The sequence below is a fragment of the Lepisosteus oculatus genome, chromosome 8 (assembly GCF_040954835.1).
Source record: "Lepisosteus oculatus isolate fLepOcu1 chromosome 8, fLepOcu1.hap2, whole genome shotgun sequence".
Lineage (NCBI taxonomy): Eukaryota > Metazoa > Chordata > Actinopteri > Semionotiformes > Lepisosteidae > Lepisosteus > Lepisosteus oculatus.
Window position 1 is genome coordinate 45,497,875 of NC_090703.1, and position 17,160 is coordinate 45,515,034.

At 36.6% G+C, this 17,160-nt stretch overlaps 1 protein-coding gene across 3 annotated transcripts in view; it reads right to left on the minus strand.

Annotated features, from left to right (window-relative positions):
• Positions 1–17,160, minus strand: part of il1rapl2 (interleukin 1 receptor accessory protein-like 2) — a 295,280-nt gene that overhangs the window by 244,194 nt on the left and 33,926 nt on the right. For all 3 annotated transcript variants that reach the window (XM_069193492.1, XM_069193493.1, XM_015351291.2), the window contains exon 2: positions 3,356–3,457. In XM_069193492.1, coding sequence (XP_069049593.1) covers positions 3,356–3,437 — 82 coding nt within the window. In that variant the 5' untranslated portion in view covers positions 3,438–3,457. The remainder of the gene's footprint in view (positions 1–3,355; positions 3,458–17,160) is intronic.

The following is a 17,160-nucleotide window of genomic DNA, read 5'->3' on the forward strand; positions in this document are numbered from 1 at the left end:
AGTTCCAACATTTGATAAGATAACACTTCTTCAGATTGTAGCATCTTCAATAAAATGCATTGAGTGGTTAAGACAGCAGAGACACTTTGATGCAGAGCATATGACCAGAATTTTATATGCATAATACAGGAGGAAAAGTCAAATAGAAATGTTTTTTTTTCCTACAAGGCCAGAGAAATGCCAAAGAAAGGACTGAGCAATACAAAGATTACAGATCACTTTCAAAATGTACATCTTTTATCACTACTTAAAAGGCATGAGAGTTGCAATCATTACAGCTAGTCCTTAAAATAAAAATACACAGTTTTAGAAGAATCTGTAAGAACAGATTTGTTTCTAAAATTCAAAATTGCTAAGTATTTTTTCCACTTTTACACCTGATGTGGAGTCACAAAGAGTGATTCAATCCCACCTGTCATTGAAGTCTTTTACCGAACTCACAGAACAAAAAAAAATCCTTTACGTTTAAACAAAGGAACCTTAATTGTTCGATACCATCAAGATACTTTCACTGCTGGTAGTTATTTTATCTCAGGGTCCCATCTTGTTTCTTAAGAGACACCAGTGTATCATCTTTGACAACTTGGCAGGGCGGCTAGTTCCAGACACACAACACTATATGTAATATACTGTTGTAATATGCCCCCTCTTCTCATTTTTAAATGCACTTTTCCAATTTGTGTAACTCCTTTAGTTGTCACTGCCTTGGGTTAATCCCGTGTTGGAGATTTGTAATTCAGTACAGGGATTAGCTGTAATAAATTGAAGTACTGTATAGGCAATTGATTGCAGAGTTCTACTAGGAAGCATACTGTACCATACAGTGTATTTTGGTTGGCCAGGGGTGTATTCCTAATTCAGTGACTGAATTAGTCCATTACTATTGTAGTGTAACCCTACTGTATATGAAGTGCACTATTTAAGATGCCCTATTAGAACTCACTTCATATGATCAGAGATAGCTTTGTGTGGGGAAAAAATAAAATAAAATGTTTTCATTCAAGTCAGTTAATTCAATTTAGAGACAACAAGAAAAGCTCACCCTGTCTCAAAGTAAATGGCCACTGCTCTCTAGTCTGCATGATACTGTACATTGATCATTTCAAGTTTCTTTAAATTGTTAACTACAGTATGTCCGTACACGTTATGGTATAAGACAGAGAAGAAGTAGAAATAAGAAGAATTTGAAAAGCAAGTCAAAAGCCTTTTCCTTGGAAGTTTTCTTAGAGTGGAATGTGGAAAAACTTGACAAACAACATTACCTCCAGTAGCTACATCACAAAGTGAAGTTTTGAAGTAGAGGATAAAAGGAAGTTATGTTATGATTTACACACCACATATCCACTATATGTATATGTACTGTATGACAAATTTCCTATTTGCCATATTGTGGTCACTTTATCAGTTTATTACATTCTGAAGAATGACATTTTTATTAGGGTTTGCATATATTTTTCTCTGCCGCAATTTTAAAGGCTTATTGCTTACAGATGCACAAAACATATAAAAATACAAACTTGCAACAAAGGAGAAGCTCTGAAAGTGGATTTATAAACAATGACATATTAATTTGGGAATCTTATTTCTTATACTGTTTTTTTATATTAATTGAAAAAAACTGGCATAGATGGTTTAAATTGTTAGACTGCACTATGAACAGATAGGATCACTGTATCTCTGTAAAACTGAACAAAACACGTTAATGTTAACTGATGTGGACACGGGAACAATAATGAAGATGGAACTGTTATGGAACTCTCTGTGAAAGGAATACTGTATGTCCAGTTAATTTGAGGGACCTCTCATAATTGTTCTAATTCTTTGAGCTAATAATTTCCTCTAATAAATGCAGCTGTTTTTGAAGCTTCAATGGGATCCCATCTTAAATTTATCAATAATATGACATCCCTTAAGATTGTGCCCTGTCTGGAGCTAAACACTCCTGTGCCTTGTCAAGGATCTGAGTCCTAAGTGGTGACTGGAATTATATATTTAGTTTCAATAAAACACAAAATAATGGCAAGGTATGAGACAGTCCATGATCACAATGCATTGATGTACCCTAGTCACTTACAATACCTAAAAAAAAAACTTGTTGCAAAAGTTTTGACTGCTTATTTTGGAGGATTCCCCAGAAATACACAACTACTATAATATTCATCTACCCATTCTGTATTATATGTAATAAAAATAAAAAATGACCAACTAAAGGATGAAGGCTTCCTTAATAGTTGCAGGGACTGGACATCAGACATTTGAGTTGTAAGTGCAGTTAGGTCTTTATCTCTTGACCTACAGTATACTGCATTGAACAGTAGAAAGTTTTCTTTGACTTTACCTTCTCCGTAATAAAAAAAACAAACATTTTGTCTGACTCACAAAGGAAATCAGCTACTGTATGAAAATTGCTTTCATTCTTGGGCATATTACAGTTTCTTAGACACTGCATACATATATCACTGAAGTACAGTAAAGAACAAATAATTAATCATATTTAAAGCCTAACAGAAATAACACTTGACCTCTAAATCATCAGTAATTAGATGGGTACCTAAATATTGGAATGATAACATATCTCCCCATTAGGAGCTGTGAACGGAACATACACAGTTTTTGATGAAAGACTGCAGAAAAAAAGTGTTACATAAAATAGCATGAGTGTGATTTTACACTGTGGTAAATTGTCCATTCCATTAAATCATCTGCCATTACAGGGGATAAATTTGACTGACTCTTTTAAATCTCAATCTGGGTGATAAACTAACAGGCAAGATTGCCTTTATGTTTTTACCGCCCACATAAAAGGCCGTTTGGCGCTGATAACATAATTGCTCACAACAGACACACACCCACACACAAACAGACACACAAAGCAAGAAAAAAAGCTGATCTTTCATAGTTGAGAATTCACAGGATTATATTTGCTGATGAAATCCAAAAGGACATTCCCTTTAAAAAAACTGTTATGGTGTGGCAGATTTATTTTTTAATCTGTCACTGATAGGGTATGATCAGATATCATCACTAAGCCAAATTTGTTTTCTGTAGTAGAAAGAAATATTTCACATTAAAACCATGAACTGTTGTTTCTTAGGGAAGAAAATTAAACACGCAATGTTATATAATTGTTGCTATGATTTTGATAAAGAAACCCATTACTGTGATATAACATGAATGTTGCACTACTTATCTTTTGATATCTTCTTTGACATTAGTGTACCAACCTAACTGGTACAACACACCAACTTTTTGGTATTGTTTTTTATAAAATGGTAAAAAAACAAGTGATATAGGATTAACAGAGCTTTAACTACTAGTGCCTGTAAATTCATTGTAAAGACATGTGTTGACTTACCAGAGTTTCTCTTGGAGATTAATTTCAAATTTGTGCAGGCCGCAGAGCAGATAAGGAGAAACATGAAAGATGAAGGCTTCATCTTTCAAACGACTTTGGCAGCTGAAAACACAAATAAAACTAGAGTCAGGATTACAAGACCCATTACTTTTGGAGATCTGGTTTAAATGTAGGCCTGTGTCATTTCCAGAGAAGAGTTATGTCATACAAGTAACTCTTTTCAGGTTTGTGGTTCATTAATAAAAAAACAGGAGATACTTGTAAAATACATATATATTGTACATACATCAATTTCACTGGTCAGTGTCATCACACTGATGAGCCTTAATATAGTTAATACAGCTCTCTACTCCTGGAAACTTTGATTTTTGAATGTAAAAAGCAGAACTAAAGGTTTCTTCAAATGGTTCTGCCACCATCGGTGTTGTTTAATGTCATGTTCTTAGCCATTATACAGTATACTGAGCACCAACAGGAATGTATAACTTGTACCTACAACAAATACATGACATGATTATTAGGAAAAGTAATTTTTGTAACAAGTGTACTGATATTTTATTAAGCTGACATACCACGGATAAATCTTAATCAGTTTAATTAATTAATCATCAAAATCGTTGATCAACATGGGGTGTACCTTAAATATCATAAGCTAACAGATTGTTTGACCATTATTGGAAGCAACACAAGCTGAAAATCTGCAACACATGCTTTGTACCAGGTTTCAGATGTTGGCTTAGGGGTTTCAGTGTCATTCTTTTTAAAGAAACTCGGCACATATGTATTCATTTATTGGTCTCTGAACTCTACATGCAATATATCATCTAAGGACATCCCACAGATGTTTAATGGGCCTCATGTCTGATACATAGTGCATATTGTATATGATATAGCTGTGACATTTCCGTCTAAAAAGAGAACCATTGTTAAATGGGCACAGGGAAATATTTTGGCCCACAGCAATGTTGCTACACAAGGTGAGACCACAGGTAGGGTACCAGGTAAGTGATCAATGATCACTATAGTGTTGTGCATTTAGGTTGCCATAGAGAGTTGTGGATCTGTAGTGACTAGATACTTCTTTTCACCAATCACAACTGGATACCCTCTTCAATAAGTGTTGTGACTTCTGTTTTACCAGAACATAGCCTATCACTGACACTGACTTTACTAGCCTGTAACATCTTGCCAGGTTAGAAATATCTACAGTGTGCTGTACTAAGCAACACTTAACATACCAGTGAAACAAAAATGTTCTAATTTTGATAAGCAAAACATACTGTATGGACTAATTTCTGTGTTTTTCACCAGGTTTCACATTCAACAAGTTATATCAGTTTATCACCAGAGCCTAATCAGTACATGCTAACAAAGCAGTTTAATGCATATGCAACAGTCAAAGTCACTTGGGTGTGTCATTCATGAATGATGAATGAATCAACATTATACTAAAGTTTGATTTAGTGTCATAATTAATGAATTATTTAACAAATAAAAAATAAAAACTTTTAATAAACAAAGTCCACATACATTATTTTGCTCAAAGCACACATGCATAAAATGATATGTTTATTGTGATGCTCTGCATAAATAGAGAGGGATTAAGGGAGAGAATCAGGAACTTACATGTGACAGATTGCTGGGTTTTACAATTTCGCATCAGAGCTTTCTCGTTTCTAAGATGGTGTATTTCGATTATATCGTGAAACAGCTATATATTCTGTCTATATTCTGCAGTAAGAAACACTTTCTCTGCTTCTGTTCTGTAACCTTCATACATTTATCAGACTTAACCTCACATACACATCAAACAATACACAGTTGATAAACCTCAACGAATGGAAGAAATTGAAACTTCTTAACAATTAAGGCATATTACCAGGCATCTAAGTCCTTTTTTAAAGTATAGGCATCGGATCTAAAGGGCTTATATAAGCCTATAAATATAATTAACAGTATAGACTGTGACAGTGGAACACACCTCCCACTGCACTTCCCACTCTGCGGCGCGTGGGAATGTGCAGCTTCCACACCTGACGCCAATCAGCGCTGCGATTTAATGTGATAATGATAATGTTTCTTTATTAGCCCTATACAATTTCTTGCATTAAGAATTTGTCTTTTTGCATACCCCAGCTTTTTCTCAATGAGACACAGACAGGGAGAGAAGCTTGGGGTCAGAGCGCAGGGTCTGCCATTGTACGGCTCCCCCGGAGCAGTTGGGGTTAAGGGCCTTGCTCAGGGGCCCAATGGAGTAGGATTCCTCTGCCGGCCGTGGGATTTGAACCGGCAACCTTCCAGCCACAGGCGCGGATCCTTACCCACAGCTCCACGACCGCAGATAGGGTTCATGGCAGAACTAAATGTGTTCCCCTCATCGGTGACACAAACTACTTTCTCCGATTAGAGACAGATTTCTCCCCTGTACCAGAGAACCGAAACCTCTGCAGACGACTACACACCGGCACACCGCAAGGAAGACAACAAGCGCTCTGCCGGTGCTCAGGCAGCCTCCTAACTCTACCGACACTATCACAATACGTTTACTTGTCACGATCTCCAGATGACATCATTTGATTGCAGTGCTTTCCAAAACATTTGCATTCTGGGGTGCAATTTTAAATGATCTGTAAATGTTAACACCTGTTGCACAGAATAAAAACTAGGGCACAACCAATCTAACAGTAGAGCTGTTGAGAAAACGTTATATACTGTATTGTAAGACGGCAGTAGAGTCAGACGAGATGGAAATCCATGTGTCAGAAACACTTTCCCTAGAGGGCAATGGGGAATGCCATCCCAAGCCACCTGACCATCTGGTGGAAGATGGCTGGTCAGGTGACATTTTAAACTGGGAAGCAGATGGCCGTCAACCACTGTTATATGCTGGACCAGAACAGGAGGCAGCAAAACAAAGTGACAAACAAGCTCCTGATGTATTTTGAAGAGTTTCGGAAAGAGACTAAAGTTCTGGAAGCAAGTTTTTCAGAGAGAAACTTTAGTGTCAGAAAGAGACTTGTGTTTTTGAAGCCATTAACCAGCTTAGCTATCCAGCTATGATATAGAAAGGGACAGAAGAAGTGCAGGTAGAAGCTGGAAGAGTTTTGGACTTGCTTCCCCTGCACTGTTAATATTGAGCCTTATTTTGTACCTCTCTGCCTTCTGCTTTGTGTGTTTTTCTTTAGAATTGCCTATTTAACCATCCTGCTTCAGCACCCAGCCCCTATACAATAACACAGCAGCAATGTTTAATGAAGAACTCAAGGAATATAAATGAAGTACTGATCTTTACGTACTGTATACCTATATAGGCTATAATAATGGATCATATCAAGGTTGTATCCTATGGCAAATTTTGGTCCTTTTGGAAGAGCAAATATCTGCAGTAAGCCTAAAATTATTTAAAATTGATTTCCAGAATGTAATTGTCTTGAAAATGATTAAATCAGGTTAGATCAACCTGTCTAGCATTTGTTTGGTTTCTAGTAGCTAATGCATTCAGATTTTCCTTGAAGGAAATCAGGGTATTAGTTGACAAAATATAAGTTATGATACCAGCACTTAACACTGTATTGATAAGTACATACTGTATAAGACATTTAGGTCTACTATTACTTTTAATAATCTATGCTTCCAGACAGAGGCAGGAACATATTTTACTATAAATAGATTGATTTAATATTGTTAAGAAAAGTTCTGAAAAATATGAATTACCTTCACCTTAAAAATGTCTCTGTCTAAATTAACTATCATTTGAGCTTTACAAGGTTCATGGATTTTTAAAATAGCTTTTATTTTCTGACTATTGAGTGATCTTTACTGATCTTGACTGGCAGGAAAAAAAACAGACAAAATGTCCATTGTTCTGTTCTATAACATATCTTAAAATAATGAAATATTGTGTAACTGCAGGTAGAACTATATATGGCACGTCTACCAGGATGAGTCTAATATCCAGACATACAGAATGCAGCATTTCTTATTCTTTAGTCATTTTTTATAATTCTTCCAATTCCAAAGTGCTAGAGATACACTGGGGCAAAACTGAACACTTAAAAAAAATAAGTTTTCAAAATTCAGATACTATTGAAGTACAGTATAATACAATTTAAGATAAACCAATTTATATTCTCTAAGCCATGAGTTACACCTAAAAAGATGCAAGAATCCTATTTTACATTAAAGAGTTTCCAATAACTGATTTTTCGTGAGACTAGTATTTTCTATGTTTATTTTTATGCAGTATAACTCAGTATACAGCACTGCAGATTAATTAGACCAACCACTCTGGATAAAAAGTCAGCAATCCACAGCACTTATCATATTTTCTTTATATCCAAAACAGTTTCAATAAGCTCCATTAGTGTACTCTGAGCTGGCAGTAGTATTTTACAACACCTCATTTTGTTTGACAGGTTTGCCTTGAGCTGAAGGAATAAGAAACAGTTTTCAACTTTTTCCACAAATAATGGGAAAATTGAAAAAGAAATATGCAATTGCTGTCATAAAAGGTGGTAATAAAAGTCTTTCCAGAGCTCTTTACACACGTTTTCATTCTGATGTGATATGTTACATTTTTTTGCTGATAGAACTTATTACTGTGCATTACCAGAAGTCTAGCTAGTACTGCATGTAACCTACTAGGCTTTAAATCAGACAATAGTCCACCCTCAGAAAAAGAAACAATAATTCTTTCAATCGCAATGTGACACATTACAGATTATGAATAGAAAGTCTTTGTTGATGCATATGTTATTCCTAGGTTTTAGAACATGGTGAACAAGTAAAGTTTGCACCAAGGTGACCCTTTTTAAAAACTAAAGCATGTGCACGGAACAACTTTTAAGATTTCAGTAATAAAATAGTTTCCTGCTCAAAAGAAATACTAAAGGCTTTACTTATAGAGTTATTTCAGCTGGAAGAGATTAATCAGATTAATATGTTAAAAATATCTGTTTTGCCTGGAATTCCTGTAATGTTATGCCTTAGGTACAGTATATGGAAACATGCAATCTGGACCATAGAAGGAGGAGGGTGATAGCTTATAGAAAGTTGATAATTCTGCTGATTAATGCAGCTAATCCCTTCTTCATCACTTGTAAGTGAGGCTAATTTACAGCTAACACTCTATAAATTTAGACTTAATATTGTTCTAACTACCGTTTCTTGCTGCTAGGCAAAAAGAGAGCTTCTTCCCTCACTCTTTATTCCTAAGCTCTCCTGAGCTCAATAAATCTGTAGAATCCCACAGGCTCACACATCAGCAGGCCATGGAATGTGTTCAGAATAAAAAAGCTATAAGGTGCTGGCAATTCGCTGGCAAGTCACTGAATTAGGAGTCATTAATATTTAACCTTATGGCAGAGGGTAAAATCAAGAATCCGTACCTTTAAGGCTGCTCTGTAAAAGAGTTACAAAAACATGAATACACCCAATATCACTGCTGTACAAATGTTTTGTTAGTGAAAAAAGGTTAAAATATAGATTTTTAAGAAGAACATAAGAAAAGAAAAGTTGCACACATGAGGAGTGCATTCATGTCCTCTAGTTTGTTCCATTGCTGGTACTTAATTGATCTAAGGATGTCATTCAGTCATTTTATTAAAGCATCAAAGCTAACAGTTTCAACAACATGGCTGGATGGGTCTCTCCAGACATCCACCATTACTTATGAAAACACATGCCTCCCAGTCTCATCCTTACAAACACTTCCTCCTAGTTTCCACTTGTATCCTCTGATCCATGATTAATGGTTCATCCGGACTTAAAAATTCCACTTTTTAACCAGCAAGCATAGAGCATTTCTTCTATCCTGGGAATGTACTTGATCACTCTTCTTTGGACCTGCACCAGATCAGGAATGTGTTTTTGGAACATGATGATAAAAACTGTGCACAATACTCCAAATGATGTCTTACTAATTTCCCCACGCCCCCTTGATTAGAATTTGCTCTCTGAATTGTACCATTTTGTTTGCTTTTTTCATTGCTTCAGTACAGTACATTGCCTTGTAGGAAGCAATTACTGTAAAATCACATTATCAGCTTACACATCTAATATATTTATATTTTTTCCATAGGTAACTTCTTTAAACTCGGTTTCTCATTTTATATTTCTAGTTTTCATTTTGCTGCGCACCTTGTATGTAAACCTTTGCAGTTGTCCATCTTAAACATCATCTGCCCAGTCACAGATTCTTGACAGGCTGAGAAACATTCCGATATTGGATTGTGTAATTGATTTATTGGATAATTAACTAATTATGATTATTGAACAGCTCTAAGATCCTTTTTTTCTTTCTGAGAAACAGAGACTGAACCATGTAAACCTCAAATGACAATAACTACTTAAAACATTACACTTTTAAAAGTGTCTCTTTAAAATTATTAAGACAAACCAGCCATCAACATAATGACCTTAACTGCTCTTCATTGGCAGCCCAAGTAAAGCAATCTTTCTTTGGTGCATTTCACCCCTAAAATGACCTACTGTAAATGACTGCTGTTTTCAGCCAGCTTCACCTCCTGTCAAGACAAAGTCCCACTGTAATTATAAAATTGAATCCGTTCCATGGCATTGCTAGCTAGAACTAGCATGAACATCATGCTCCAGGAGAAGACCACTTCAAATCACCCAAGTCAACAATGTGCTTGTGTTCCTCACAGATTAATTTTAACATCAGTTGCACAAACAAGCCCTAAAACAAAATGCTGCCTTAATGCTGTGTGCACTATGGTCAAATGCACACATTCTGAATACACTGTACAGTAAGAGGTATTCTGGTAAACAGACTTGAAGAAACCAGAGCTTGGTGTCACGAGATGCATGAATACAATATCTGAGCAATATCTGAACAACTACTCTAACAATGGCAACAAATATACATACTCTCACTAACCAGCAGCATGCTAACTATATGGGACTGAGAGTGAAGTGGGGATCCTAACTAAAAGAGGTCTGGCAAGGCAGTGTGGAAACCTGAAGCCACAGACCCAGATGGGTAAACATTGGACAGCCACACACATACAGTATACTCGCATACTGTATCATCTGTACAAACCCTTGACCTTCCCCCTGAGTCCAAGGAGTCAACAGTGCCCCTGTTCCCAATTATCCCAAACAAGTTCTCATCTATCCCAGCATGCTCTCCCAGGGCTGACATAACCAGCTCCATTGCTTGTCTGATCGATGCCCCATCACTGCCTGATGAGGGCGCTACACTATGAAACAAACAATACTTGGCTTTTTCATATGTGGTGAAGCCTGGTACTTTGTTTAAGTGCTGAAATATCCTTAGAAACTAATACAAACAGGAAGCTTCTTCCATTCCCAGCAGTGTATAGATAACAGACAAGAACCATTTTTCCCGCTATGCCTGAGTCTTTATATTAAAAATTTAGACATTTCCACTTTCTAAAATTATCCCACGAAAAGACAGTACGCTTCCCTCAGGCCCATCTACACATGTATCAAAAACCCATCTACAATGAATCAAAGACTAAATTAAAAAGGACTTTAAAAGTAAAGTTCAAAAGAAAAGCAAAATAAACGTTTCAAAGGTATAGACAGTAAGTGTAACCTAATTTCTATTGTTGTCTGATTAGAATGCTTTTTTCTTTTTTCCATAACCTGTTTTCCATTTATTGCAGTCATGGAGAAAATGAACTTTGCAATGCAAACCAAAAGTCAACAATTAAAAAATAATCACTCTCAAAAGTTGCATTTAGAAGCAATGACTATGAAATTATACCTGCTGGTCTAAATGTCTTCATTAAAGCACCTGAAGTGAAGTTAGTTATAATTTTTATAGCATGATGTTTCTGAAAAAATAAGCTTTGGGCACATAGGATTTGACTATCAATTTTGACATCTGGAAATACTGTATCCTATTGTTCTTGTCTATGAAAAGAGCAATACATAAGTTCCTGATATTCATTCTATATGTTGCTCAAGAGTTTCTTTGGACAAACGTCCTGCCATTATTGTAGAATGCACCACTAAGTAAAACCAAAGGCAAGGAACACAGATGGGAGGCTGTTCTGCCCTGAATAGTTGACAGTGTAACCCAATTGTCTAAGATGGCTTCAGTTTCTGCTTTCGTGAATGCACCAATGGTTAGGATGTTCTGCCATATGGCAAAACGCATAGCCCAGGGGAGCCTGGAGGAAACCTGGCATGAGAAAATTAACCCACAGAGAGCTACCACTCTTATTGCTTCACGGAGAAGGTCCAAATGTTACTACAGTGAGTGCCTGGTGGTAAACAACTTCATTAGGAGCAAGTTCTTGATGTGAAGACCAATGCCAAACATTCTGACATTCGATGTTATAGTTTGATGGGCAATTGTGATGCAATTGATTCCTGCATGTTTCACTCATTTTTCCCCATACACTTTCCTTCCAGCACGTTTGAAAAAAACAGCATTAGATGCTGTAGAACATTTAAACTTCTATACTCTAATTAAGGCATTCTGCATCTCACACATTGTTTTCAGAACTAAGAACTGTTTAACATCTCCTGTTGATCGCAATTTGTTCTAAAATTAATTTCCATGTCTACCTATTTATGCAAGATGAACTGCTTGGTTTCTGCTTATGTGGTAAAGAGGATGTCACGATCAGTTCTTTCTGGGCCCTATGGAGACGACATGATCCGGATTAGTGAGGAAACACTAGGGGAAAAAGCCATGCAGGAGAGGGTATGGAGACAGAAGGGTGTGTCCAAAGGGTGCAGGTGTCCAGGGTTAGTGATTCTGGGGCGAACAATCCATGTAAAGGTCCAAACGGGAAATCCAAGACAGAAGCAAGAGTCCATAGCCAGGAGATCCATCCAGGGGTTTAAAACACGGGAATTGGGTCAGAACCGGCGGGGGGGGAGGGATCAGGAACGGAAGGTTAAAATCATAACGGAGCCAGACGCAGCAGGACCCCGGCTCTCACGAAGTGGGATTCAATGACGAGCCAGGAGTGACATCTGCCAGCAGGGGCTAGAGCTCCGTTAAGAGGAGGAGTAGTGATCGTGACAGAGGATGGGTCAAAATATACCATACGATTTGACTTCGATATTGAGATTGCAAAGACAGAGCTACTCTACATAGAATTTTAGCAATGAAATTATATGAAGGAAAAGGGATCATATTCAAGGTTCAGTTCAAGAAATCTGGAAAAGGTAGGAAAATGTAGTCAAAATGTAACATGAAACACATGAGTTCCTTTGATCGTAATGGCTTGTTGTCATTGTTGTCATTCATTGGAGTAAGCGGTCACAATGAATTATAAGAATGGATATGACTTACTGTAGCCCTCACCCTTTCACAGTGGTGAAAAGAGAGACAATGTAGAAAAGAGAAAATTTACAGTAAATACAAGTCTAGCTCACTTAATTCTGAGAAAAGGAGAAATATATGTCTCTTTATGTGCAAGCATTACAGATAATATGGTTAAAGCTACTGTAAATGGTTACAGCTAAATGGGTGATGGTCAACAGCTAGCTCTTCTCAGGAGCTTCACAGCAAGAAAGGAACAGAGGTGTTTACTGAGTTGTTCTGGGTCTGAGAGGCATTGATCAAAGGAATTGTCTGGTTTACCTTCGATAATTAAGCTCTTGGTAAATCATTAAGAGTTATCAACAGATGAGGCAGTGGCAAATTAGAGAACTGGATGAGCCTTTAATACCAGCTTTGAGTTAAGTACTGTACATCCTTGTTAAAAGAGATGGCCATTCTGTCATTTTAAGAAAGTCTGAATAGGGAACAAATTAATAATCTATATAAGAATACAGTTCCTGTACAGAGAATCCCTAGATTAAAAATGGCATCTCCTGTTTAGCAGACAGTTTTAGAATATGGGGATAGGTTTCCCATTCACTTTGTATTATCCAGATTTACAGAGAGAGATTTAACTGTAGGTCATATTCTGTTTAGTTTAGAAGGCAGGTAAATCTCCCTTGTTGGCCTCTGTATTACAGTATGTAGGATCTTTGAATACTACTGTAGGTAGCAGTCTGGAGTATTTTTTGGTTGGTAGGATAAAGGCCTTCAAGATGCCTTGTTTCTAAATAGAGTAACTTGTATTTTGTGTTGTGTGCTCTAAGCATGTGTTATTGTCATTATTAATAAATAGTGAACACAGTGTGCCTGATTTATTTCTCTTTTTACCAAAGCTGTGCCAGAGAACAAAGATCTCTGGTCCCTCTAATCATACCAACTGCTCAGGTATATTCTTGGGATATCTTTACAATTCAGGGGTTGTGAATATTTGTTTGAATTATAGATTATCCCACTTGGTCTATTTTCACTAAATCTCTATTTTCATAACCCCCTATTTGTAACTTTGTATATATATATATGTGTATTAAATTCTATAATTATTTAAATATATATTATATACTGTAATTAGATGCATATACTGTACTATATCCGTTTCCATTTCAATATTAATTTTCTGGTACACAATATCTTACTCTGAATAAGCAGTTAGACAAATAGAAGGTAAACACGTATTGAAAATGTATTAATTATTCATATCTGTTTTACTGCAGATCTGACCCAAAGTCAATGTGATATCGAATCCAAATAATAACTCTGAGGTAAGATTAAGATGACTGGATTGCTGTAAAATGCTGTACCTTACGTCTTAGATTATACATTGTAATTTCTGTATAAATCTTTTGGTGTCAACACAAGTGGGGCAAGTTTCAGAGCAGCAGGGTCCTGGATTTCATTCTGGCCTGCAGCATCTACAGTACCTGTGTGAAGATTGCACATTTCCCCCATTCTCATATATTGTAGGTGCTCTCTTTCCCTTCCAAAGACACGCAGGTTAGGTTTAATAGCCTGTTCAAAACTAAAAAGCCAAGGGACCCGACTCAAGTATTTTTCAATTCTCCAAAGCATCGACAGACCCAAAGGACTTCTACAGAAACAGCAGAAAAGCAGGAACTGGCATGCCAGTTGTATGGAACAGAAAACAAGTATGAAAAATTCTCAATGGTATCAACAAAATCAGCATTTTCTAAAACACGTATCAGAGGGCACAAGGGGAAACAAAGAGGAAGTGTATTTAAGACTGAGACCAGAAGGCACATCTTTACTTATTGTGGGTTGTGGGAGTAGGTTACTAGCCATGTTGTTGAAGCTTCTTTCAGGAAATAGCTGGATGGGATCCTTGGATTAACTAGCTACTAACTGCCAAACTGGCAATATTTGGCCAAATGGGCCTCCACCCATTTGTAAACATTCAACATGTCCCTGTGTCGCTCGTGAAATTATCCCCATGAGAAAAGCAGTTCATAATTCATCATTAGTGGACAGATTTTGGTGCCTTTCTTTACATCATCCAGGTGTGAATTTGGAGCTACAAAGACATTTGTATTTTTTTATAAGGCTATTATCTAACTAGTCTTCCAATTTTGAAAATATCTTGGATGTGATGTAGTTTCAAGCAAATCTAAATAGAACATAAGCACAGAATTGTACAAGTACTATTTTATAAGTGGATTTTTATACGACCTCTCAGTGGTCAGATATAGATTTAAAGATTGCCTTTAAAGCACTAACTAAAATATACACACTGTTTGATATCCTAATGAATGCTGGTGCACAGGCTCTGAACTTCACTGCCATTAAACAGTAGACAAGAAACAACAATCAGAGCAGGGAAAGTTTAAAAAGGCAAGCTGAAAAGCATACTATCATGTTCATTGGATTTGCTACATCGATCCTCCTGTTTTGAGTTTGCCTGTGTTGAGGACATACTGACTTAGACAGCTCTGCCACAATCAATTGGAAAACTTTGCTACCCGGTTCATTTGAAAAAATAAAGGCACCATAAAAAAAATCATACTGATACATGTGTTAATGAGAAGCTGAACGCATGTATCTAATAGATGAGAAAGAATGCTCTGTGCAGGTAAAAGAGGAGTCATGATTAAATCTTCTTAATGGAGACTTAAAGAGAATTTCTAATGGGTTAATGTGCATGCAGATAAGCCAAAAACTAAATTTCCTGCAATTCCTGAAGACACACTAACTTGGGTGAGAAAAGGCAGGGAGGAGTACTCCTAGCTTCAAAATGGAAGCCCGCTGTATAAACTCATATCCATAGACCCCCCATACTATTAAGAGATACTGTTTCTCTTTTGAAAGATTTTAGTAATTGGATGACCTGTTTACTTAAATATAGTGTTTGCCTGCTCACCTAGAGTCCTTGAATGGATTTTTACGTGAAAAGACATAGCAAAATGCTTTCACTTTGGAAGCAAAATCCAATCGGGTAGTATTTTAAATGGGCAGGAAAATGACACTTTAATAAATAATTGTATCTTCCCTAAGCACAAACTAACAAACTAAAATTGTACAATAAGGAGCAGCAAATGTGGTCTTTGTTGTTATTGGCGTTTTCAGCAGACATTTAACACAGACTGCCCTTTCACCAGCAAAGCAGGAAAATCTACAGAAGCCTTTAAAAGAAAGCAATTTTGTAGCATATTCCCACTGGAGTACACAGCCGGCTGTGCTGAACTGACTTGAGTCTTCTAGTTCTCAAATACCATGCAGAAAATGAATTTTATTTGAGATGGAGCTGAACTACCCTGCAACATAACCAATTATAAAAACAAATCAATAAAATGCATGATGAAGTGGAACAGAACACTTCATTTAATACAAATATTGTAAGCTTTTCACGAAGACCTACAGATACATATGATATCAGACAGACTGGTGGATAGATTTAAAGCAAACAAGTGTACTTTGCATGATGTCATATTTATGAGTTCTTACCAAAAAGTTGGACTTCATTTATGGTTAAAATACAATGAAAACCTGACAACTAAAATTTTACAGCAGCGTTACAGACTGTACACACTTGAATTCAAATAGGCTACTCAAACAGAAGGCTTTTTGAAGGTTTATATATGTTAGTATTTCTGCTGATGTAGCTCATCAAATATTTATTTACAGCACTCTTAAATGCTAGGAAATATTTTGAATTAATTACACTGTATATGTCAAAGCTGTAGAGTTTTCTGCAAGCAATATCTGGGAAAACATAGGAAGAAAAGAAGGATAGCAAATTCTCTAAAAAAGTGTTCAATTTGCAGACGCAGTCTAAGTAACAGAATTTCTTTTCTATTCATGTGTTATAAAACAATGGTTTTTCTAGGTGGTCTGAAGACTGCCATTGTGTGGGAGAACGTGTCAAACTACTTAAGCGATAAGATTTTTTTTTTCACTTCCACAGTTGCATACAGAAAGTGAAAGTTAACACTGGAACTCAAAAAGAAAGCAGAGCACCTAGGGAAAACACATGTGAACATGGGGCTACCATGCAAACTCCACACAAAGGTCAGGCTCTAAAACAAGAATTGTGCAAAAGCAGCACTGACAACCAAAACACCATGCCACCTGCCTCGCTTCAATATTTAGTACAGTACAAGAGTATGCTATGCATCAGTAAATTGGACTGATTACAATTCATGTGAGCCAAATAATTAGCAAACAGGACCAAAGCTATTAAGAACCACAGAAGCATCTGGGAAGTGACATTAAAGGATACCCTCTCTGCAAACTAAGATCAAAATATACTCAAACTGTAATGGACGGATCTGAGCAGCTGGCTTCTCTATTGATTTGTAGAGAAATGCAATACTATTTAAATGTCAGAATGAGCAAATTACACAAGGTGCGCATTATTTATTGTGCGACGGAGCACCACCAATGTGGGGTGTCAGCCAACCTTGAGAACCCTTGCGTTAAAAGGTTGCAGTGACCTTACTGTTTCAGCTGCAATTAGAGAGCACGCACC